General features: G+C 38.0%; 1 protein-coding gene across 8 annotated transcripts in view; it reads left to right on the top strand.

Moving 5' to 3' along the window:
- The window catches only part of ATP8A2 (ATPase phospholipid transporting 8A2), a 377,887-nt gene that overhangs the window by 342,564 nt on the left and 9,794 nt on the right, over window positions 1-25,529 (top strand). For 5 of the 8 annotated variants that reach the window (XM_034410583.3, XM_087894716.1, XM_087894717.1 and 2 more), the window contains 2 exons: window positions 9,233-9,321; window positions 13,507-13,611. In XM_034410583.3, coding sequence (XP_034266474.1) covers window positions 9,233-9,321; window positions 13,507-13,611 — 194 coding nt within the window. The remainder of the gene's footprint in view (window positions 1-9,232; window positions 9,322-13,506; window positions 13,612-25,529) is intronic. The other 3 variants (XM_034410593.3, XM_087894714.1, XM_087894718.1) reach the window with 1 other exon arrangement.

The following is a 25,529-nucleotide window of genomic DNA, read 5'->3' as shown; positions in this document are numbered from 1 at the left end:
TGCTGAAACCCACCTCTGATGCAGTTGTATACAGTACAATAAAATGGACATGTTCTATCTATATATAATGCAATTCTATATGCAGTGCAATATATACAATAGCAATTTGTCTGTTTGGAAAAATGGAGAAGTGCTGATGTTTTCCTTGCCTGGATTTGATAGCGTTGTTGAAAGTTGTGTTAAAAAGATTCAAATCCCTATTCTTCTCCTGGATTTTTTTTTTTTTAGCCTTGTCTATTTTTCTAGGGCAGGAGGAAATAAGAAAAAAAATCACTGGTGACAGAAGCTTAAGAATATAATACAGGTTGTCCACAATTTACTGTTTGTCATGCAACAGTCCAGTATCACTGCTATTAAGATTAGTAATATTAAGATAAGTGACAAATTTGCGGTGTTGTATGCTTTTGTTCGGAATGCCACTCATACACAAACCATTCTAGCCATCTATTGTCCTCCCAACCTAATTTTAATAACAATAATATAAAAACATTCATGGGCTATTGGTCATGCTGAGCTTTCAGCCTTTCCATCTTTTTATAGTGAGGAAATTGTCTGGGTTATTTTTCTTAAAGATTTCTCTATTTCTGCATTCCATAGGATTTCCCAGAGCTTGTTATCTCTTTTTCTTATATATAAATGGAGCCATTCTGCCTACATTTGGATCCACATTTCAAAAATAATTGTATTTTACTACAAAGGGATGTGGATAATGAATTTCTAGAGTGCCTAAAAATCTAAGTAGTTTATTTAGAAATCTGTCATGGATTTCTTTTACATAGAAAAGCCATGATCTTCCAAAACGGATTTAACTAGCCCATTTTCTTCACTAGAAAAAAATATAAAAGTCAGTGCATAAAAATCAGCTTTTTTTAGAACGGTTATATTAAAAGCGGTATTGTAGATGGGCAGTTACATAAGTCTTACAAATATACCTAACAGAAATAATAGATATAAGGTAAATGAGATATGGTTAAGTAAAATGAAAATAAAACATTTTATGGCAATTTACACCCCATAAAGCTTTTGGGGAATAAATTTATTTTGTATGTCCAAAATCTGTGAAATAGCTGATTATTTTTCAGGGCAATTTTAAAAAAGAGATCTCTTTATAATTTGATGAATTTGTAAATGTGTAAACCTCCTGGACTTACTGAGAGTCAAGCAGCATATATATTTATTATTATTAATTACAGTAAAATGTTGATAAATATATATATTCAGATGTTAATTTGTACATGGAGATGATTCTCAGGAGATGACCTGTGGTTATGTAGCTTATTGTTCTGTTCTTTGAGTTACCAATTGGCATCTGACTCCAAATTAATGGATTTTGCCACGTGGATAGTGTTCTTATATCATTTTACCACTAGATCACACTAAATTTCATTGAAAACGAAGAATGAAGTTTCCTACTGTTTCTGAATTCTTGGTGGGAAAAAGATATGACTAACTTGAGAGGGAGGATAGAATATTCATAGAATATTCATAGAATATTCTTCCTCTTATATTCTGTTGCTACCAAATGAATGCTGTAGCATTTGGAAGTTATTTGCTATCAGATTACTTTTGCCTTTATCCATGTTGATTTATGCATTAGCAACTGCCTGACCTATAGCTTATGCATGCTACAGTAAAGATCATGTGCATCATCTGCAGTTCAACAGATAGCTAAAATAAAACTGCCTTACAACTGTGTATTTATAAAGGAAAGCAAGTGATTTATATTATTAATGAGGCTCCTTTAGCAAGAACGCTATGGGTTGTGTTCTTGTCATACCTTGAAGAGTGCAGTCAATTATAGGACTTTTTTTTTCTTTTCTTAAAGCTCCTGAAAAATGTATTTTGGATACATTTTTGAACAGGTGCTTCCTCTATATAGTGAATAGCTTAAATGAGAAACTTGCTTTTTGTCCAGAATTCTCAGCTGAAATCACAGGGTGGACTGACATAGGCGTTTATGTATCTATTCATCTGTGCAGCTGGTGACAGGCAATTCCCACAGTTGGCCTGGAGTGGAGATGGAACAGATGTTGGGGATTATGAAAGAGGCTTCAGAAAGGCTTTGGACTTGTTCTTGTGGAAGTCATTAATTGTAAAGGTACAAAGTAGTGTATCTAGAGTTCTAGAGAACAGGTTGGACTATAACCTCTATTAAATACTCCCACCCAGTGTTTTTCCTAGTGATGTTAATTAGAAGTGTTGGAAGAAATATCCTTCTAGGTTCAGTTCCAAGTGGGGAAAAAGACACTGGAAACATGGAGACTGCTTAGAAAGATGGTTTAATGGTGGACAGGAATCACATGGCTTGAGTTCCTGAGTAGAAAAAAGAAGGGGGAGATTCTGGGAGTGCCTTGGTTTTATGCCCTCTGTTGGGCTCCACCTCTAAGTGTTTCCTGTTCCTGTATAAGAAATGTATCCTGATTGGTTGTGAGACTCCCAGGGGTTGTGGGTCTTAGCTAGCTAGCCTTGCTGGCTGATGTAATCTTCCCAGATGCCATGTGGGGAGTTTCTGTTGCTGGATGGGTCCTTTGTGTTGCAGATGATGATCCATTGACAAAGATGGGGGGAGGCAGGAAGCTGCTTTGTCTTTAAAACATGTTTCTCCATTTCTCATCCAGAGAAATATAATATTCTGCCTTTTTAATATTTCCTAGAACATTTCATTCTTCTAGGAGAGGGCTGAGTGCTAACTTCCTACAGAAGGAAAACATAAGTAGTACAGCTATTACATTTCTTCCTCCTCTTTTTCCCCAACCAAGGCCTACAATTATTGATTTGTGAGAGTCACAATTGTTTCTTACACCCTGAAATGTAGCCACTTTAGCTGAAAGTTTGAGAAGTGTTGAAGGATAGAATTCTGATTGATGTAGGGACAAACCTAGACAACTGAATTAGATTGTTTTTAAGTATAAATATACATATATACATAAATAAATATACAATGGAATATAATATTTTTGGCTGAGATTGTATATATGTGCAGCAATTTGAAGGATGATTTAATCAAAATAATCAAGATGCCAGGAAGCATGGTAGCTGACTTCTCTGCTGCACAAGAAAAACCTATCTGGACATTCTTCAAAATGTACTTGAAACTTAAGATAATGATGCGTTAGGAGAACAGCATAGAAAGAGAATCTTAAATGTACAGTATTTTAATAGAGCAAATAGAGCTGAATGAAGTTCTACTGTACATTGTTTCAATTCTTTAGAGCTTGTAAAGAATATTTTCAGCTATTGTGAAAGGTGGGTAACTAACATATATTATATATTTAGGATGTTTTGCCAGACAAAACATGACTTTTGTTGATTATATATGTTTTGTCCTCTTTTGTGCTGATATCGTTGGCTTTTGGGAACAGCTAGTTCCTGCTCAGAGCTGTTCCAGGAATCTGGTACTATAATATTTCCTACACAGTAACTCTGACTATGTCCGGAACATAATAATAAAAAAGTTTTGAGAACTAATATGTATGGATAAGATATATTTTTCTCAGAAATTAAATATTGAACATTTCAAAATTTGTGATGCATGTAAATACTGCTTGTATGTCAGTTCTCATTTTCTTCCTAACATGGTTATGGACAAATGGTCCTATGAAGTCATTTGCCTTCAATAATCTTATAAATTCATCTTTGCTTAAGATCTTATGTATTTTTATTTTCAATGTTGTTGTTTTTTAATGGCTCCTATAAATGTTTGTGGTAAGGTGTCTTTTCAAGGTATGGGAGCCTCTTTCAAGTCTCTTGTTGTGACATTTCCCATTATAAAATACTGTATATGTGTTCAATTTTATAAGTGGAAGCAGAAATGCATAAAATAGATTGGGGAGCCCATTTTTTAAAAATGAGATATAAGCATGCACATAAGCATGCTATTTTTATGGCACAAAAGGATTTTTAAAACTTGTGATAGTAATTAGAGCAAAAATGAACAAGGATTAAAAGGGACAGAATATGTGAAAAGGGGATGTGACTCAATGATGGAGCTTTTGTTCTCTGTGCCAGAGATTTCAGCTTCAATCTATTGGTTTTCCAGTTAGGGCTGGACCCTATCTAACAAAATTAAATTCAATGTAGAGAAAAGTAAAGTCTTACACTTAGGCAAGAAAAACCAAAAATACACATATAGGCTGGGTGAAACCAGGCTTAATAGCAGTAACTGTGAAAGGGATCTTGGAGTCTTAGTGGATAACCAGTTAAATATGAGCCAGCAGTGTGCGGTGGCAGCCAAAAAAGCCAACACAATCCTAAATTGCATTAACAGAAGAATACAATCAAGATCAAGTGAGGTACTAATATCATTCTGTAAAGCCTTAGTAAGACCACACATGGATACTGCATCCAGTTTTGGTTACCACACTATAAAAAAGATGTTGAGACTCTAGAAAAAGTGCAGAGAAGAGCAACCAGGGTGATTAGGGGACTGGAGACTAAAACATATGAAGACCGGTTACAGAAACTGGGCATGGAGTCTAGTGAAGAGAAGGACCAGGGGAGACATGATAGCAATGTTCCAATATTTGAGGGGCTGCCACAGAGAGGAAGGGGTCAAGCTATTTTCCAAGGCACCTGACAGCCAGACAAGGAATAATGAATGGAAACTGATCAAGGAGAGATTCAACCTAGAAATAAGGAGAAACGTTCTGACAGTGAGAACAATCAACCAATGGAACAGAAGTTGCTTTCGGAAGTTGTAGGAGCTTCATCACTGGAGGCTTTTAAGAAGAGATTGGACTGCCATTTGTTAGAAATAGTGGCTTGGGTGGGGGGTTGGACTAGATGACCTACAAGGTCCCTTCCAACTCTATTAATCTATAAACCGCCACTGAAATCCTATCAGCAGAAAAGAGTTTAATGATTTATGGAGGCAAGTAGATTCCATCATGCTAATGTGTAGCATCCCATTAGAAAAATATGTGTAGTAATGTGTAATTCTAAGTCAACAATTTGCATTCATATTCTTCTGTAAATAAGATATACTGTGAGGAAATTGGCATCTCAGAAACTGACTGGCACTTGATCCCTGTGTCTCTGTCTTATAAAGAGAAGTACATAACTATACCCTCTATTTTCTGAGTAGAAAATAGGATATGGTTCACTTGCTGCAAATAAGCAATAATTGGATCACACGGGTGAGAGCTGGTGGCATTCTAGTGAATTGGTAAAAGCCTTGATTTGTGTTTTCAAGGAGTAGCTGCAATTCAGTAATGAACCCCCTCTTAACTGATAAAATGTTCCCACTTCAATCCGAGCTATCTTCAGAACTCTTTAGATCTCAGCTTCAATGTCTCAATGTGCCAGCAGACTGCAGTCGGGTATTTTCCAGTATTACCCAACCTTGGCAAATTTAAGATTTGTGGACTTCAATTCCCAGAATTCCTCAGCCAACAGAGTTAAAGGCCATATATTTTAAAGTTATTAAGGTCAAGAAACACTGGCTTGGACTCTTAATTCCACCATTCCTGCCTGTGACTAATGGAAACTGGAGGCAAAGTTTCAAGAAGGCACCACTTTATTATTATTATTATTATTTATTCAATTTATATACCGCCCTTCTCCTATTGGACTCAGGGCGGTGCACAGCCAAGGATAAAAAACATACCAATACAAAATTTAAAATCAATTAAAAGAATTATACAGCTTTGGCCCACAATTTAAAACAATCCAATTAAAACCCAATTTACACTTAAAAAGCTAAAAAACTAAAAAGAGCTAAAAGGGGGGGGGGTCACGCCAGCCCTGCTTGATGGAAAAGAAAAGTTTTTAGGGCACGGCGAAAGGCCCGGAGATCTGATATCCTTCGTATCTCCGGGGGCAAATCGTTCCAGAGGGCAGGTGCTGCCACAGAGAAGGCCCTCCCCCTGGGGGTCGCCAGCCGACATTGCCTGGCTGATGGCACCCTGAGGAGTCCCTCTCTGTGGGAGCATACTGGTCGGTGGGAGGCAGAAGGAGGCAGAAGGCGGTCTTGCAAATACCCAGGTCCGATGCCATGGAACGCTTTAAAGGTGGTGACCAACACCTTGAAGCGCACCCGGAAGACCACTGGAAGCCAATGCAGCTCGCGCAGGAGAGGCATCACATGGGAGCGCCCTCTTTTCCCATCTGTTCTGACCCAGCTCCCCTCTGTCAGACAAATCCACTGTATTTAAATCAATGATTCCTTTATTAGGAGTGCCAGCAGCCCCAGCAAAAAATTTCTCTCTCAACGCAGGCTAACAAGTCTGCAGGGAGTTGAATAGTTGTCTGCCACATCTATTCATCTCAACCCCCTGCCTTTTATCCCCAGAGCTTGGGCGGGGCTTCGCTAGCAGCGGTGGCTCTTCCATCCCAAGGATCGGTCCACAGATTTCCACTGCTCTCCTCTCCTCTGCCTTCTGCACATCCACACATCAGGCACTGGACCCAGCTGTTCCTCCTCTTCCTCATCAACCACCTCCAGACCTGGAGGCTGTTGACTCTCTATCTAAGGGCTGGCGGATGGCCTAGGCTCCACCTCTGTCTCTCTCTCTGACAGCTCCATTTCCTTTTCTCACTTGGAGCTATCAGGTTGCCTTGATGCTGATCCTGACTCCCACGCCACCTCCTCATCTGATTCAGCAGCTGGAAGGGCCAACAGGCCACAACACCATCTTTGTTGGAAGGAAGCTCACAGTATTCCAAAATGTATAGGAAAAGGTCATCTATGCCAGGTCTGAAGAAAAGCACATAATTATGACTTTCCAACTACCACACAAATCTCTGAAAAGCAGTCCATTACAGAGGCAAAGTCTAAAGATTGCTCTTGTGATATGGAAAGTATCTCTGCCCATGTATGTCCATGTGTTCTCACCAAACATGCCAATCTCTATAGCAATAGCATTTAGACTTATATATTGCTTCATAGGGCTTTGTAAGCCCTCTCTAAGTGGTTTATAGAGCCAGCATATTGCCCCCAACAATCTGGGTCCCTCATTTTACTGGCCTCGGAAGGATGGACAGCAAAGTTAGCCTGCAATACTGCATACTGTGCTAACACGGCTCTTAAATATATATATACATACATACACATATATACACAGAGAGAGAGAGAGAGAGTATATGTACACATACATTCATACAGTATACATACACACATACAGAATTACATTAGGCTTTCTTCTGTAAATTATGAATATTTACTTATTTAATTTATGTTGATCCCTATGACACCAATTCTACATGGAAATATGGAATTTTTTCACATTTGGCTTTGATAAGTGTGGAGAAGAGTTTGTTATTTTTCTTGAAATATGTATTAGTGTAAACATAATTCTCTGGATTATAAAAAAATAATATAAACATTAGCAGCATTATTTTAAAACAAAAAAAAAATGCATTCATTAACCACCAAGGAAAGAAAAGTATGTAACTCATCCTAACCCTTTAATATTCTTTCTATGTATTTTATTGAACAATAGTAGTTCAATAAACTACTGATTTTACTGATTAACTAGAAGAATATGTGGTTTAATTACATGGCAAAATCCAAAATATTGAATGATTCTACTTTTAGAGTGTGTTTATTTCCTGTTTGTGTAGTGTGTTCCAGAGTTTCACTAAATGTCTTAGCAATTTTAATTGGGCTACCAAATTTGCCATATGTCTGCCATTCCACTAACAGCACAAAGAATTAAGCTCAGGAAACTGATAAATATTTTGAAAATTACCTGGCTGTGATTCTTGTGGACCAGCTACAGTTTTAAGGCTAAACATACATGAATTGTAAAATGATCCCCTACCAGCAAAACATCCAAATGAAACTACCATATTATATTCTAATATGAGTCTTTACCAAACTGATATTCTCTAGATGTATCAAACTACATTAATTTTACACCAAAAATAGTCCAGACATCTGGAAAACATTAGCCTGGAGAAAGCTGGTATAAGACACATCAGTCTCTCAGCAATCCAGAGATCTATTTAAAATCCATACTGATTTATCCAACATATGTTCTTCCATATCAGCTCTATGCTCTATAACTGCCTGTTTAGTTAGTGGAGTTAAGATTGCAATATACTTATGAGACCAGAAAAATGGTCAGTTTGCTGGAGAAAGAACCTCAACTGATATAAATATTTGCTATAACCAAGCAGAGCTCTGCTTTTTCTCCTAAAATGCAAGTTTTTAATATACAGAGCTATTCTGTCCTGGAATAATCCCAAGGAATATATTATCTTTATAAGTGAACATTTATAGTGATAAAATAATGTGATATTGTGAGAAACGCTGATGTGCTATCAACACCCATTTTACCATTTGTAATTACCATAATACTACTTTATAATGCCTTGGTAAGGCCACATTTGGAATACTGCATCCAGTTTTGGTCACCAAGATGTAAAAAAGATGTCGAGACTCTAGAAAGAGTGCAGAGAAGAGCAACAAAGATGATTAGGGGACTGGAGGCTAAAACATATAAAGAACGGTTGTAGGAATTGGGTATGTCTAGGTTAATGAAAAGAAGGACTAGGGGTGACATGGTAGCAGTCTTCCAATATCTCAGGGGTTGCCACAAAGATGAGGGAGTCAAGCTATTCTCCAAAGCACCTGAGGGTAGGATAAGAAGCAATGGGTGGAAACTAATCAAGGAGAGAAGCAACCTAGAACTAAGAAGAAATTTCCTGACAGTTAGAACAATTAACCAGTGGAACAACTTGCCTCCAGAAGTTGTGAATTCTCCAACACTGGTCATTTTAAAGAAGATATTGGACAACCATTTGTCTGAAATGGTACAGGGTTTCCTGAGTGAGTAAGGGGTTGGACTAGAAGACCTCCAAGGTCCCTTCTGACTCTGCTATTCAATTCAATTCAGTTCAATTCAATTCTATATCCTGTGCTGTCTTACACTGGGAATAGCCAATGCAAAGAAATTTCCTTATTCAAAGTCCTATTGGCATTTCCACTAAGACCTTCCTTTCTTCTGTAGAGCTCACAGGAGAGCTATTCTTATCTAGAATGCATCTAGAAAATGGTCCTTTTGTGTCTTTCAATATCAGAGTTTAGATAGTAGTGTTGTATTGCTGCAAGAAAATGTTAACGTTAGATTTGTCCCTTCAAAGACAAAGACATTTGACTGAGGAACGTCTTCAGATTTCAGGATTTATGTTATAGCTTTCTTAGCAATGATCTCATCTTACTTTTTCATTTCAGTCAACCAAAAAAAGTGTCATGTATAATTAATGCTGTGTTTATTATTACAATTTACAGGCAGGAATGGTATTGAGATGCGGACACTTCTGGATCGGTTTATTGCTCGTGCCCACAGCGTGCCTTGTTAAAGATGTGGCATGGAGAGCGTACGTTATTATTTACATTCTTTTGAAAAATGTTATTTGCTTAAACTTACAATATTTCAGGTTAGTCCTACAGCTGCTAACCCTTAATCTCAGTCCTAAATCACTTAGATGGGTACATAGTGTTAATCAGCGCTAATGGTTCTTTTTAGATACTCTGCAAATATGCAACCATTTATTTTCCTAGACAGCCTTCCATTTCCTCATCTATGAAAGTACATATAACAATGCTTTTTAAATGAATATAGAAGTCAAATTTCACATAGGATGGTATTGAATTATAAATATTTAATGCAAAATTTTATGATTTTCCAAATGAAAATCCTTGTTTGTTTCTAGCTGTTCCCTGCCCTTTTGCTATTGTTTCATCTTAAATAAACAGTATAAATGTATAAATTAATATACAGTATAAATGTATAAATTAAGTATTAAATATTTCAGCTGTTGCAGTGACATGGAGTAGTGGCACATAAGACTGTAGCTTGCATTTGTGACACTCAAATACAAGCAGTATAATAAAAAATGCTCTTAACTTTGTATCTCACTGTGATATGAAGGATGAATGAGCTTCTTGATGCATTGGGTTCCTTACCAACTTTTCCAAAAAAAAGACCATATTTTAAATTTATCGATTGAGTATGGAGCCAATTTTAGAGCCCTCTGCTATGTTTCATTCTGTACAAAGAAAATGGGCCTCTGAAAAGGGAGCAAAATATTATCAGGAAGAAGACAACTTCTTGTGATCTTCTTCAGTATCCCAGATCTTGAAGATTTAGCTATTTTCAATAGTTACTATGGATTAAAAATAATTCTACAATGTGTTCTGATGGAAACAAGTGGATTCATATCATGTAACCTTCAACAGGAGACAGTCCAACTAACATTGTTCTTCTATAGGAAAACAAAATCTGCATCAGAAGATTGATATTCTTAACTATCTAAAAAGCAGAAGGTGGCTAAGAAATTTATTTCATCTTCTTTTAACTTTTAAATGACCCAGTACCTATAGTAGGTCTTGCAAATTGGAGGCCTTTTTTACACTTATTGAATGGCCATGTAAATCATGTACATTTTTCTGTCCATTGCAGGAAGTGCTGAAGAAAGGAAGAAGCTAAATATCTATGGAGATTCTCAGTCATCCAGGTCATAGTTGTCCCAAAGGTGCTTTTTTCAAGAGGCAACTGGACTTTCTTGTTTTTCTTTGAAGATGTTTTGCTTCTCATCCAAGAAGCTTCTTTAGCTCTGACTGGATGGTGGGGAATGAAAGGATTTATACTTTTTGCAGACAGCTGGTCATTTGCATTTTTTTTTTTGGAGTCGGTGGCTTCAATCCTTCCATTCCCCACCATCCAGTCAGAGCTGAAGAAGCTTCTCGGATGAGATGCAAAACGTCTTCAAAGAAAAACAAGAAAGTCCAGTTGCCTCTTGAAAAAGCACCTTTTGGGACAAAGGAAGAAACTGATTACAAAAGCTCATTCTGACAGGATTTTTTAAAAATAGTTTTAAAAAAACCAAACAAACAAACAAACTCGAAGAGATCTATTTGCAGTTTAATTTTTAAAGGTGCAGATCTCTCTGTCATGTCAGTTACTGTATATCAAGTATATCTGCGGGGGTGGGGGGGGTCCCTAAAAAAAAAGTTAGAAAAATATTCTGGACAAGATATCTATCCCCAGAAGAAACACGTAAACACCATCTTTTCCCTCTCATCTTTATTAAGATGATATTAAGCTTCTGAAAATATAAAGAAAAAGAATAATCATATTTCACTGGCAAAGTTTCAGTCATATTTCACTGACCGTGTAAAAAAAAAAATGTATTGTATGGGTGAGACTGTATTGCATTGCTTTTATACTGTAAAATATTTCGATGACCTATTCTAGGGGTGTCAAACTGGCAGTCTGTGGGTCAGATGCATCACATGCAGGCCATACCCACCCCAGCTCCACGAAGGGGAAAAACATTGTGATACGTCACGTGACAGCAGCATGATGGCGCAAGTTTGACACCCATGACCTATTCCATCAGTTACATCCATGATAGTGTCAAAATCTAAAGTAGATTTTGCAGCCACTGCAAAAATACTATTTTTTTTGCTGTTGGCTTCAAAGTAAAAGTAAAATTCAATTAAATGTGAGAAAATGAAGTGGAATATCAAGACCTCTCTCTCTGTCTCTTTCTCACTCCATCTCCCTCTCTCTTGTACTACTCTATATGGGCTCCAAAACACTGAGAACAAGTAAATGAAAACAAGGAAGTACAGAGACTGTCTTGCTATCCTCCAGCGGATTTCTAGATTTTTCACTGTAGATATACTATCTGAGTATATAGTATGTGTCTGTGGATGTGTGTGAGTATGATATGTGCCCATTATATGCTTAATTTAGTCAACCACTAATTTGAACAAATCTCTCACTGATGTATCTAGTGGCACACTGTCATTCTAACTGGAGCAAATATTACTAAATTTGATTCTCAGAAATATGCATTTGAGATTTCTAAAAATGTTTAATTGCCTAGATAATATGATATTCATTCAGCTTCCAAATTCCAGACTGTCCTATGTAACAGCAAACTATATGTTATCTAAAGAGCTGAGAAGCAGAGCACATAGCTAATACCATACTATGGTCTTATTTCAAATTGAATAATATGGCTGCTGAAACCCAGGACCTTTCATCAGTAAATCAATTGGAGCGAGGGGAGAAAAGAATAATAGATATTCCTCTATTTTTCCTACTTATATCAGTCCTGTACATATCATCAATAAGATTGCAATGCATTTCAGTCCAAATTCAAGATTGGAATCCCTAATCACTCTTTTGGATGACAAGCAGAGGAACTAAAGTTGGGAGTGCAGCCCTTCTATCCTACTTAATCTATAAATTCAATCATTGTGTCTCTTTTGATCACCTCTGGATGAAGGCATTTTTTTGCGGTGGTTGTCCTCCTTCCTCTAGATACAGCTTCAGTCAGTGAGTTGGGTTTTTGAACTCTACAACCCTACATTATAACATATCCCAGGGCTCTATTTTCTCACTTCTACTTAGCAGTTACATAAACCAATGGAAGGGATTATCTGCCACCATGGCACATAATATCAATTGTATGTGGATAATGTTTTGGTGTATATTCTGGCCGTAAGACAAATGATGCTGTTGAGATGCCATTCCAGGGACTGAATGGATTTCTCTGTGAAGGAACAGACTCAATCTCAGCAAGATGGAGTGGTTGTGATTTGAAAGCTGAGACCAGTGATAGCTCTTCTTTGATTCTGGATAGTGTTGTGTTCTTTCAAATTAAACTATTTTACAACTTGTAGCTCATCCTGGGCTCATAGCTCTTAGCCAAGGAGCAGGTGGTTAGAAGGTTTTTGCACAACTCCTATACAGTACTTCAATGGTATCAATTTTGGGACCAAGAAGTGCTTACTCATGCCTTGGGCCATGCCTCATTTGGCCTATGGCACTCTATGTGGGCCCACCCTTGAAGATCATCCAGAAAGTACAGTTGATCCACAACATAATGGCTCATGGAATTTAAGAGTACTTCTCAATTTCCCTGGAGAAAAATCAAAACTATAAGAGCTGCACTAGTTGCCAGTTGACTTCTGAGTGTAATTTAAGGTGCTGGGTGTCATTTTTAAAGCAATACATAGCTCAAGATTTCCATCTCCCAGCAGACTCTATCTGTCAAACACATTGTAGCAGGGATGCTACATCCTTCAAGTTCCATCTTTGAACTTTGAGGGTTATCTTCATGAGCCATGATGATGCATTCATCGAACAGGACATTTAAAATGAATGAAAAACTCAACTTTCTTTAAGTGTGCTTCTAAGAATTATTAGATTTTAGAAATTACTTTTTGTGTGTTAGAGAAGCCCACATAAAGGATGGAACAGATTACTATTTTATTTGTATGAATGTTTCTTATATTTCTGTACACTTATGGCTCCAGTGCTCAAGGCTAACTCAACCACATATGTATTCTTGAAAAGATATTCCTCTTTTTTGGCTGAAATTCAGTTGTACTTTAGCATCGTCTGAAAGATCCAGGACAACGCACAGCCCATTGGCCAGCCTAGCCATTCCTGCTGTCTGACCTTGAACAGGAAACCTGACACTCATGTAGTCAATGAAAGTTGATGTGTTAGTTTCTTTGTTTTGTGTCTTTCTCCTACGATGCAGGGCCAAGCATTCTTACCGTAAAACTTTGCTGGAGCAGGTTCAAGAGTTGGAAGCTAAATCCAAAGAGCTGAGGAAATCTATGCTGCGTGATAGCAATGGAAAGAGGTGGGATCAATTCCATCTTAACTGGAAGCATGCCAGATCCATTTTTTCCCCTCCTTCTGCCTCTTCATTATTTTTGCCATGCATTGCAATGTAATGGTTACCTTCAGAAGAGCAATGTTATTCATTTACATTTTTTTTTTCAAAAAGCTTCCATCTTTCACTGCTCCATCCCTTATCTGTTGATACAGGAGGCCAAATGCAAGGCTCCGTATGTAGTTTTTTGCATGAATAGCTTGTAATATTTTTGTTAGATGTGCTGCCAATCTGAAGTTTTATTTCAACTTGCTTCTTTTTTTAAAAAAAACGTTGGTTTGGTTCGTTATGTTGCGGTTCTGAACAAAAATATATTAAGACCATATTAAAAATCAGGGATAAAGAAGAGCAGATCTATCTTTTCAGGAACATTTTACTGCTACCAGCCCACTTAAAATGAATCAGATTTATTGAAGAAAGCTAGAGACTTTATTACTGGGTAACTGAGAACTTTGCATTAGTATTTGAGCTCTAATTTATGGATAAGAAAGTATCAACACTCATTCAAAATCTCCAGGATCTGGAAAGCTATTTTAATCTTATTCAGAGATTTGACAGCACAAATTGCTTTTCAGGCTTAGTAGAAAACAGTTTAGAGACAAGAGTGGCTGTTACTGAAACAAAAGTTAAAAGTTTAGTTGACTTAAGTTGACAGTCATCTAAGTTTTGAATTCAAAATAACCTCTGAATATATTAAAATAAATTGATTTATTATGTCCCATTGACGGTTTCAGATATTACCCGATATAAAACATATTATTTAAACATACCAATGTCCTTTTCAGTAGTACAAGAATTATTTCCATACTTCAGACCATGATAGGCCAGCTTACGCTATCTTTCAGCATGTACAAATTTCACTTTTAAACTATTAACAGAGTTCTCCTTTGGATGATAACTTAAGTGCTTCTGAATTGTCACTTGATCCTCTGGAAACTAGAGCTAATGCATATGCTATGTGGGGATTATTTTTTTTTTATCTGATGTGAAAGACACTGAAGAGAGTTTTGTCCAGCCGACTCCCCTCCTTGTACCCCTTCTTTGAGCTTCAGAGGGTTTCAGTTAGCCCTTTTTATAAGGCAATTGTGCTTCAGCAAATGGGAAAGTGTCACAAGTTCAGAAAGGTTTTGTAACTCATACTTTGTGTTCTTCAAACAATATGGCTCTGTGTGATGTGTGGAGGAACTTTCACAATAATTAAGCATGATTTTAACAAACTCTCTCAAATACCAATGCAAGTAGAAAGAGGCTTCGGAGAGAAATTTCAGCCTTGCAGGGTTGCAAGGATCAGTCTTGGGCAAGGTTCATGTATTTCTGGTAAAGTAATTGCCACATGGTGACTGTTGTTGAAGCAGGTGGACAAATAAATCTATAATTCCATTTTGTTCAATAGTGCTTGTGAAATCACAGGACTTTTGCTAAAATAAATAAAAGATTCCAAGATCTAGGTTGTGTGTGGGTTTTTTTTATTCAATTGTGTAATGTCACTGAATTGCTTAGATTTATGTCACTGTTGGAAGAGAGCCACAGTCCTAAAATAGCCAAAACGAGTCTGGTGTCACCTTTTCAAATTAGCAGGCTTTATTAAAAGCCGTAAGCTTTTGTGAAGTAGAGTTCGTGTCATAAGACGTGTGGGGTAGATTTAAGTACTTGCCTAGATCTGCCTTCCCCAACCTGATGATCTCTAGTTATAAGTTGGAGTAGAGTTCCTATTTCTATATATAATCTATTTAACACATCAGAGGCATCCCTCCCCTCCTCCACCAGTTGAAGAAAGCTGGCCTAGGCCAGGGGTCTCCAACCTTGACAACTTTAAGACTTGTGGACTTCAACTCTCAGAGTTCATCAGCCAGCAAAGCTTCAGCAAATGGGAAAGTGTCACAAGTTCAGAAAGTAACTCATACTTGTGTTCTTCAAACAATATGGCTCTGTGTGATGTGTGGAACTGGCTGAGGAATTCTGGGAGTTGAAGTCCACAAGTCTTAAAGTTGTCAAGGTTGGAGACCTCTGGCCTAGGCAATCGTTTCTAAATTAAAAGAATAGACTGTACACTTTTCAACCAGTGCATTTATCCCATAAACATTAGGACATTACCTGGTTGATTTTTGCAATCCCAAAAATTATATGATTATATGGTAGTTGCAGTTAGGACTTATAAGAATTTATTTTGTTCTAAACATAGCCCATTATACTTCAAAAACAGAAGTCAGAATCTAAGACGGCAGCTTTGTGTATTTGGTTCCAGCCTCTAATCCTTCTTCTGATGTGATGCAGATGACCCCTATTTTTTTTTAAAAAAGCTGAAATCCTTCTGATTATCAGCCGTTAAAGAAAGGGAGTGAAGACTAGTTTGAGTTCTTTTTGCTCCCTCTACGCCAGCTATTTAAAAACAGACCTGCATTTTCGGTTCCAGGTGCTCTTTGGGGATCATCATCTTAGTTTATCAAACACTCTGATCATCATCACCTGGATGGTTGTGTGTGTGCATCTGGAAATGTGTTCAGCGTTGTGTATAAACATCTCTGTGGCTGCGATTGGCTTTCCTCTGTCTTGTTGACTTACTGTTTTGGCATTCTATAAACTGCACTGCCACGTTCTGCTCCATTCCGAGAGTGTGTGCTTTCTTGGCCATTTGTTTTATTATGTTCCCTTTCCAATCTCTTTCGTCTGTATTCCTTTTTTTTTTAATTGGCTCCCCTCATTCTCAGTAGGCTTGTAAGCAGACAATGTAAGGAATCCCTGCCAGCCCTTTGGCCCATTCCTCTCTCCCCCCACCCCAAGGACTCCCCCTCCCCTCTCTTCCTCCACTCTGCATTTGTTTTTTCTCCTCCTTAATTGCACCCAGGTTTCCTGGGTGGTCCATCTGCAAACTAGATAATGGTGGAGTATCTCAGCCTGCCTGAAGTTGATGTGTCATGCTTTTGATGAGGCCTCTTGAGTACCTTCTAAGAACCATTCTGTCTCTTTTTTTTTTCCCCTTGTTTGTGTCCTGGCTCTTTCACACCTGCTTGTCTTTCAGAAAACAGGCATATGGAAAATCAGTGCAGTGGGAATTTTCTAATAGTGCAATCTAAGGATAGATTGGGATACATTTTTTTAAAAAATGAGCTTATTTCCATTCTTTCCACTCACCTCTGTTTGAGGCCCCTGCTGGGTAATTATGCTGTTTTGATTTAGCATGAAATCATCCAAGAAGGTGTATCTAATTATGGCCAAAAATGTAGGAAAACTGTAAAATGTCAAAAGGGTAACATTATGTTGTTTATATGTGCATAATAATTTACTTGTAATTTTAGAAATAAGGGCTGTAATTTAGATAGAAATACAGTAATGTAATATTTTACCAGTGGTGGGATTCAGCCAGTTTGCACCACTTCGGGAGAACCGGTTGTTAACTTTCTGAGCAGTTTGGCAAACTGGTTGTTGGAAGAAATCATTAGGGCAGAGAACCGGTTGTTAAATTACTTGAATCCCACCACTGTATTTTACCATGATGGGAAAGACTAAGATTTGGCAAGTTGTTGGTCACCTGCTCTGTTTGGCCTCCAGGGATTACCTGTTGGTGGGCTGCTTCAAAGTCCTTGTCTCCATTGTGGGTGTGGGTGTTTTTAATCTTTAATCTGGTTTTAGATTCTACAGCCTTCAAATAAAAAATTGTCCATTATCAGCTCTTCAATTGTTCTCTGTAAAGTAAGACAAATCACATGAAATTACAGTTGATTTACTTATCAAAAATTGAGTTTCGGCATTTGTAGTTGTACAGCTACATCTCCTCCCAATTTCTTCAGTATATAAATGTCATTTCTACCGGGAATAGACATTCTTGCAGAATATTCCACCAAGAGATCTCTTTCCACCCCCCTGCCCCAAAATCTGGATTATAAACAGATTTATATCTGTCATCGTGATCTATCATCAAGATCTGGTTTTCTAGTTCCATGTTTTTTCTTTTCTTAAAATACCAGAAAATAAGATATCCCATTCAAAGATCTATAGAAATAACTTGCAGTGCCACAATCCCATCTAAATCAGTAGGATCCTGACTTTCAGTGTGGAAAATTCTGTTGCACAGGAGACGTCAGTACCAAAGAGGAGTCCTACCAATGCCTGCTACTAGATATGTCTGGAAGTACTGAGAAGTGCTTGACACACTTCAAATTTGGTTGATTTTCTGAGGTAGACTTAAATTGGCTGTTTTGGTGTCGCCAAATGACATTGTGTTTTAAAGATGGATGTGTGGTGATAAGATTCAAGCTCATAATACCTCACTGTGGTACAGTATAGAATTTTAAATACAAGATCAGTAGTTATTGTGTAAAACTATAAGGATGTTTTATTTTTATTTTTTTATTTTTTAAATTAGATTTATATGCCGCCCTTCTCCGGAGACTCAGGGCGGCTTATAATGCATTAAGCAATAAGCAATTTAAGCAACTCTCTAGCCACTCTCTCTTTAGAAATGACCTGCTCAATAAAAAACATCTTAGAAAAAATTGCTCATAATTTCCCATTATCATGAATTAACTCAAACCACAACTGAAGGTTTCTCATAATGAAAGAGCGCGAGCACCCTTCCCCTAAACATGAGATTAGCTTCAGTATTGTTAGTCCTCCATAAACAAGTTGAGATGGAGCTTTTCTAAAGTTTTTTTTAATTACTTGAGAAGATGACAGTGTTTTTATTGCTCTGATTAAGTTGTTGGTATTATATTTATTATATCCTGCATGTTTTATTTCTATGTTTATAATTATGCTTTCTTTACACTGCCAAGAGTTGTGTGATTGTGGTGGTCTAGAAAACTAATAACTAAATAAATAATGCAGGAATGTAGATTTAAAAATAAAGATTGTAAAGTTATGCAGAGTTAAGGCAGCTGTGTAAGCATGCATTTTTTTAAAAAAATAGCCTTAAAAAAACACCTATGGATTTTCTTGTTTAGCAATTTCTCTTGCCCATTTCAACTTGAGATCAAAAGAGAAAGTGAGGGAAAAACAAGTTCTATGATTTAAAATCACTCCCATTGATAGGAATTACAATATACATCACTGAGTAGGATGTGGAAACCTTGGTCATCAAAGCAACCATTGTGAGAATAGTATATGATAAAAGAGAAATAATGAGGGCAAAACAGCCTCAAGAGTTGGCTGGGAGCTTCTTTTTCCTATGCAAATGAACCAGGCAGTATATTACTAGGATAACATGGGGCTGCCCTTGAAGAGCATCTGGAAGCTCCAGTTGGTGCAAAATGCAGTGGCCCGCATGGTTTTGTGCAGACTGCGGTGTGCACATGTATCACTTCTCCTGCGGGAGCTGCTTTGGTTGCCGATCTGTTTCTGGGTGCAATTCAAGGTACTGGTTGTCACCTTTAAAGCCCTTCATGGCTTGGGACCAGGTTATCTGAGGGACCGTCTCTTGCCGGTCACATCTACCTGACCCATCAGAGCGGAGAGGCAGGGAATGTTGCGGGTCCCATCCCTGAGGAAGATACACCTGGTGGGACCCAGAAGAAGGGCCTTCTCCATGGTGGCTCCCTCTCTCTGGAACATCATTCCGCCAGAGATTAGAATGGCTCCCACTCTAACACTCTTCTGGAAGGCGCTGAAGACCTGGTTCTGCTAGCGGGCCTGGGGAACTCAGAGTGTGATGGAGCCTATTAAGTGGCTCGTGTGATCTGCTGTCGCTGGGACGGGGGTAGGAGGTGGGGGGTGATTTTGTTATATTGTATTATATTAATTTATTTGATTGTTTTTGTTAATTTTTATTGTTTTAAATATGGTTTTTATTCTATAAGCCGCCTTGAGTCGCTATGGACGAATAGGCGGCAATATAAATTCAATCTATCAATCAATAAATAAATAACACTCATAATATTGGCGCTGAAAATATTTCAAACACTTCCTGTTCACTGCATACTTTAAAGCAAAGTTGCTATAGACTATAGCAAGTTTGCTATAGACTAAAGGCAGAATCCTCTTTTGTCATCTAATCTTGGTTTTCTCTCCAACTTTTGTCCTGACCAGATGGCCACTTCTGCAGCTGCTAAACTGCCCTACCTTATGAGAGCCTTCTCGGAACATCTGCAAAAAAATTGGTTCCTCTGGCTCTACAGATCTTAGTTAAGTCAGGAGCCTGTTTTATGAGCGATGATAGGCTGTGTCCATGTGATACAGTTGCCCAGAGTTCATTAAGCGTAGGTCTTTTCAAAGTAGCTGCCAATAATCTCTGGGTCTGAACAGTCATATTAAGCAGTGGTGGGTTGCCCCCGATTCGGACCGGTTCGCAAGAACCAGTAGTAAAACCGGCAGGAGGCCCCACCCACTGCCCCGGATGTTATCATCGGCGATCTGCACATGCGCAGAAGCTTGGCGCGCGCGCGATCCCATTGCAAAATGGTAGTAAAGGTAAGTAGAACCCACCCCTGATATTAAGGGCTGAAATATAACATCAGCAACTGCCCCAGTGGCAGTAATGGGGGGAAAGGGTATGAAAACAAAGGAGAAATGGCTGTGTCTCATTTTTCATTAACATTTGGCAAAAGGAGCTAATGACTTTGGAAGTGGAGAAGCTTAACCTGTTTCCCTCCCCTTCACAGGTGATTTTGTGTCTCAATAATCTGAATTATTATGGAGAATGGAGAGGCTGTGTACATATGCAACCTTTGTACCCTTTTCTGGACCACTTTGGGTTCTCAAGGCTAAAATAATTCCCTGTGATCTGTTGTAAATGTTTTAATGAAGCTAAGTAGATCTGAATTTGATAAAGGCTGTGTAGAAGAACATGGGACTGTTCCAGGGGTGGGTTCCACTTACCTTTACTAGCAGTTCACAGCAGGATCGTGTGTGCGCTCTTCTGCGCATACGCAGAAGCTTCTGCACATGCTCAGATCACCAATGATGACATCATGCCAGGTGAGCGGAGCCTCCCGCCGGTTTTACTACCAGTTCTATAGAACCGGACAGAACCAGGAGCAACCCACCACCGGACTGTTCCATGTACTTAAACTCCACAATGAAGGAAAAGTGGAATGTTCCAAACTGCAACTGATAAGAAAAGAATGTGTGTGTGGGGGGGTGGAAATGGCACTACAGTTGCCCTAAGTTTCAGTTACTTTCTCTGGCTTGAAAAAAACATTTAACTTCACAACCAAAAGGTGCAGCTACTCTAGCTGCCACTTTGATTTTAATCAGGCGTAACAAACCAGATATTTCCTCATTCATGATTCAAAGCCTGAGATCCTTTTAGTCTCTAGACTGAACCTGACTGACAAGAAACAAAGTTGTGTCTGGGTTTTTTTTTTTTTTCTTTTTCTTTTTGCATTTCTCATTACATCTAATTTGATACAAAGAGGGGTATGACCAGCCTTGGAAGCTGTACTGCTGATCTCTTTATTTTGACAGGATATGGGAATATCAATGCCTATCTAGTCCCTAGAAGAGAAGTCCCTGCCCCTCCTCCCACATAGGTATCCCTGCTGACATACTTTGGTGCTCTGGATAGCTTCCTAGTGATACAAACTTTCTCAGTACATTCGTCTTAGTTCAAGGAGGAAAGGAAACCCAGACTGTAGCCATTAAATAAAAATTTACACCCACATAAGAACACTTTGGTCACAACTGAGTTATATGCTCAGAAGCAGGTTGGTTTACAGCAGTTATTTCTCAATCTTGGCAAGTTTAAGCTGTGTGAGAAACATTGGCCTAGATTTACATTGGTCCTTTACAGTTGAATAAATGGAATAAATATAAAACAAGGGACTTACAAATAGCTCCATCTCATTACTATTAAACCAGGGTCCTAGATCTAATCCAGAGTTAAATTTTCTTTTGTTTACTTTAAAGATCTGGCAACTTCATAAAAGAAAAGTTGACAAGTAATTCATCCTTGTATTTAAATGAAAACACTCCTTAAACAGCAGGTACTAATAACAGTTTGAGGTAATTAAACAAACCACAAAACCCTCGAATTTTCCCTAGAGGCAACTATTTTTAAATCGTATTTTTTTTCATATACGATTGTGAGAATAATGAAGTGCCATCTCTATATTCGTTTCCTAATTTTTTATTGGAACTTTACTTCCTGTCGCAATAAACTGTTGTGTATGAAAAAAAAAAAATCCTATCTCCCTGTGCCAGCTAAGGTTGCAATCCTGTATGTGTATATAACTCACATTGAAAATAGAAACACCCTTTTTAGTAGACATCGATAGGATTTATCAATTATCATTGATAAATTATCATTTATCAATTGGTAAATTATAAATCAATTATCATTTATCAATTGGTATTCAAAAAGAAGTTATTACATGCACGTATATGTAACTGTGTACATAAATAGTTGTGTCCATAATGAGCATATGTGTGCAGATGGCCAATTGGTTTTGTCCCATCACTTTTGATTTCTAATGATCAAATAGAATATTCTCTATTGATGGATAGATAGAGGTAATAAAGATATAAAACAATTGTTAAAAAGAACCAGAGGGACAATGCAAGGCTCATACTTTAAATATGCCATGCATTTTGAAATCATATACTCATTTCAATGAACAATCTGTGAATTTAGTAGAGAATATCAATTATTTCATGGCAGAGCAGTCTTTAAAAAGAAATGTTTTACAAAGGAAACTTATCCTGCCTATCCCAATGTTTTCCTTTTCTTTTTGGCTTAATGGTGAATATCTCTATCTTTTTCTGAGTTAAGGTCCCCAGGCTGCTGCTGGCCCATTTCTTTCCTCCAGCTTCTGAAATTCAAAACATATTTACTTGAAAGCAACTCCTGCTAAAAAGAATAAGAAAGAAGCAATTAGCCACATAAGAAATCAGCAGTGATCCTGCTCATTTGGATAAGGTTTGCCTAGGAGAAGTCTTCTGTACTTTATAAGTGACCCCAGTTTTTAAAAGTTATCTACAAATACCCAGCTAGCATTGCTCTGCAAAGCTGTGGCTCTTTGTTTTTGTTGTGGAAAAGTGATGGAGAAGAATCAGCAGGAATGTTTTTAAGACCTGAATGAATGGATGCCTGCAGTTTCTATAATGTTATGTGTGTCTGCCTGCCTGTTGTCTGTCCGTCTGTCCGTCCATTCATCCTTCTGCATCTATCCACCTTAAGACTTTTTGCCCCATTTTTATCATCAGCCAATTAGTGAACCCTGGAGGATATTCTGGGTCAAGCTACAGCAAGTGCCTTGAATCCTCATTAACACTAATTAGCACTTGGTAGGTTAATTGGTGGTGAATCTCATCTTTTTTTAATTACTCCAACAAATAGACAGTGGGACCCTGCGGTCAGGATTGAATTATTCTGTTTGTTTTGATGTTCTTCCTCTGAATGTGTCAAGACAGATGTTGCCTGCCCAAGCTTAGGGATCCTTGGCTTTGGGGGAAGGAAAGGAATGGGTCTATAAGACAAAACAAAAAAATCTTTTTACAGCTGTTAATTGGGAACTTGGGTGATGCTCTGGAATTATTATTCCCACACCACTCTCTTTCCTTGATGAGATTGGAAGGATTCATCATCTGGGCATAGAAAAGCATTATTAAAAGTGAAATTTCCCAATGTTTTGTCCTCTTTGGGACTCCATTATATTCCATAAGCTATAGAAACAAAGATAACTATTTCCTTGAGCCAGATTTATTTCCTAGTGGATATCAGAACATGTCCATGTAGTTTTCTGGCCAGCAATACAGAAGTGGTGTGCCATGGCATTCTTCCAAGATTTTTTTTATTTTTATTTTTATTTTGCAATTAAAAAAAAAATCCGATAAGGGCTAAATGCTGCCGAGTATCCACACAGAAAATTGCAATTTTCAGAAATATTTTGTAGACAAGGAAGATGTTTTCCAGATTGTTTTAAAGCTCTTTGACCCTTCTGGTGTTTTTTTTTTAAAAAATCCTGTAATTCTGCTCTCTTGTTTATGTAAAAACAAGTTTGGGGTTGAGGTTTGCCATGTGGAGAAAATAGCAACATGTACTAGAAGTTATCTTGAGGACTTTTGATGGATCAAGTGACTCTTTTGTGTCATTTTATTGAGACTTGATTGGATATTGTGTGTCCGTTCAGTAAGGCTTTATTAATCATTGTCCACAAGCTGTCCATTTTCCATGATGCCCAAGAGGAAGACACTTGTATGGCTGCACAGGAATATACTGTTGCATAATTTGGTAACTGATTTAGTGGCAGGAAGGGGACTTTAAATGCTGTTTTATACTACACTCCAGCAAAACATATTTATTCTTGCATGCTTTATGCAGGTTTCTGGGCTTATGTTTTATCTTATTTGTGAAAAAACTGCAGATACAGTTCAGGGGTGGGTTCTACTTTCCTTTACTACCGGTTCTCAACGGGAGCGCACGCACTTCTGCACATGCGCAGATCGTCAATTATGATGTCTGGGTGGAGTCTCCCGCCACTTGTACTACCGGTTCTAAAGAACCAGACAGAACCAGGAACAACCCACCACTGTTACAGTTTACATAGTATACTTTGGGCTTATTAATGAATTTGTTGGTTTTTCTAATGGAAAAAAAATGCTATGGATTTAGTCAGGGCCATTTTCCTGACATTAATTGTTTAGAGTACTTCTCTATTGTGTTTATTGTTAGTTTAACGGAGAGAGAAAATTATATATTTGAAGCAGGAAGGAAACAGAAGAACAGTTATCCTGTATTTGACTAAAGTTGGATTAATCCAGCATCCTGTTTCCCATAGACTTATGAAATGGATACAAATACTAGTTTTGCCACTCTCAATGAATGTGTCAATGTCCTTTTAAAACCATCCAGAATGGTACCTACCATTACATCTTCTATAACTTTCACAAAATAATTACACTGAGGCAGTGGTGGGCTGCTGCCAGTTGTAACAACCAGTTCGCCCAGCACAAATAGCCGAGTGTGGCCTTCTGCGCATGCGTGTGTCTTCAAAAACATGGCACTATAGGATGGAATAGCGGGGGGCAGGTCCACCCACGGGTCACAACCAGTTTGCCTGAACCAATCTGAACCGGCAACAGCCCACCTCTGCATTGAGGGTCATTAAGTTTTTTCTGTCTACATTGACTCTCTCACTCTCAAACTTCACTGAGTGATCACAGGTTTTAATACAGTGAGATACTGAAGAAACTTTTCCCCACGTGGGCCATAGTATGTATTAAAGAAAACCTTCTCATGGGAACCCTAATCTTTTGGGGCCTATTTTTTCCCTCCAGACAGACCTCTGGAGTATATCTTCCTTGTTTCATTTTCCAAAGTGTCTCTGAATTCAGCAGAATCCTTTGCAAGTTTTCTTTCTAGTTTAGAATTGCTGCTTTTGTTAAGAAGCATAAAAATGTAGCTTTTCTTTGATCAGTGTGGTTTCAACTTGCATGTACATGTTTTGCCCAAAATAAGACATCCCCTGATATTTATTTATTATTTATTTATTAATTCAATTTGTATGCCGCCCCTCTCCAAAGGGTGGCTCACAATGCATTTAAAATCATTATAAAAAACATTTAAGAATTTAAAAAATTAAAAACATTAAAACTCATTCACACCATTCATGGCCGGATCTCGCTGGATCACAAGAGCGAGATCAAGGGCCCCAGGCCTGCCGGAAAAGTCAGGTCTTCACCATTTTTCGGAAGGCCAATAGGGTGGGGATGGTCCAGACCTCAGGAGGTAACTGGTTCCAGAGAGCTGGGGCAGCCACAGAGAAGGCCCTCCCCCGCGGGCCCGCCAGCCGTCATTGTTTAGCTGATGGGACCCAGAGGAGACCAACTCTGTGGGATCTTACCAGTCGCTGGGAGTTATGCGGTAGAAGGCGGTCTCGATAATAAGCCCAATTGGGCTTTTGAGCACATGGCAAAAACGCCAAGCGCTTATTTCAGGGTTCAAAAAAATATAA

This window comes from Pantherophis guttatus, chromosome 5 (assembly GCF_059756535.1).
Source record: "Pantherophis guttatus breed Tessera chromosome 5, ASM5975653v1, whole genome shotgun sequence".
Classification (NCBI taxonomy): Eukaryota; Metazoa; Chordata; class Lepidosauria; order Squamata; family Colubridae; genus Pantherophis; species Pantherophis guttatus.
Note: the sequence above shows the minus strand (reverse complement) of the source record. Positions and strands in the feature narration are given on the sequence as shown.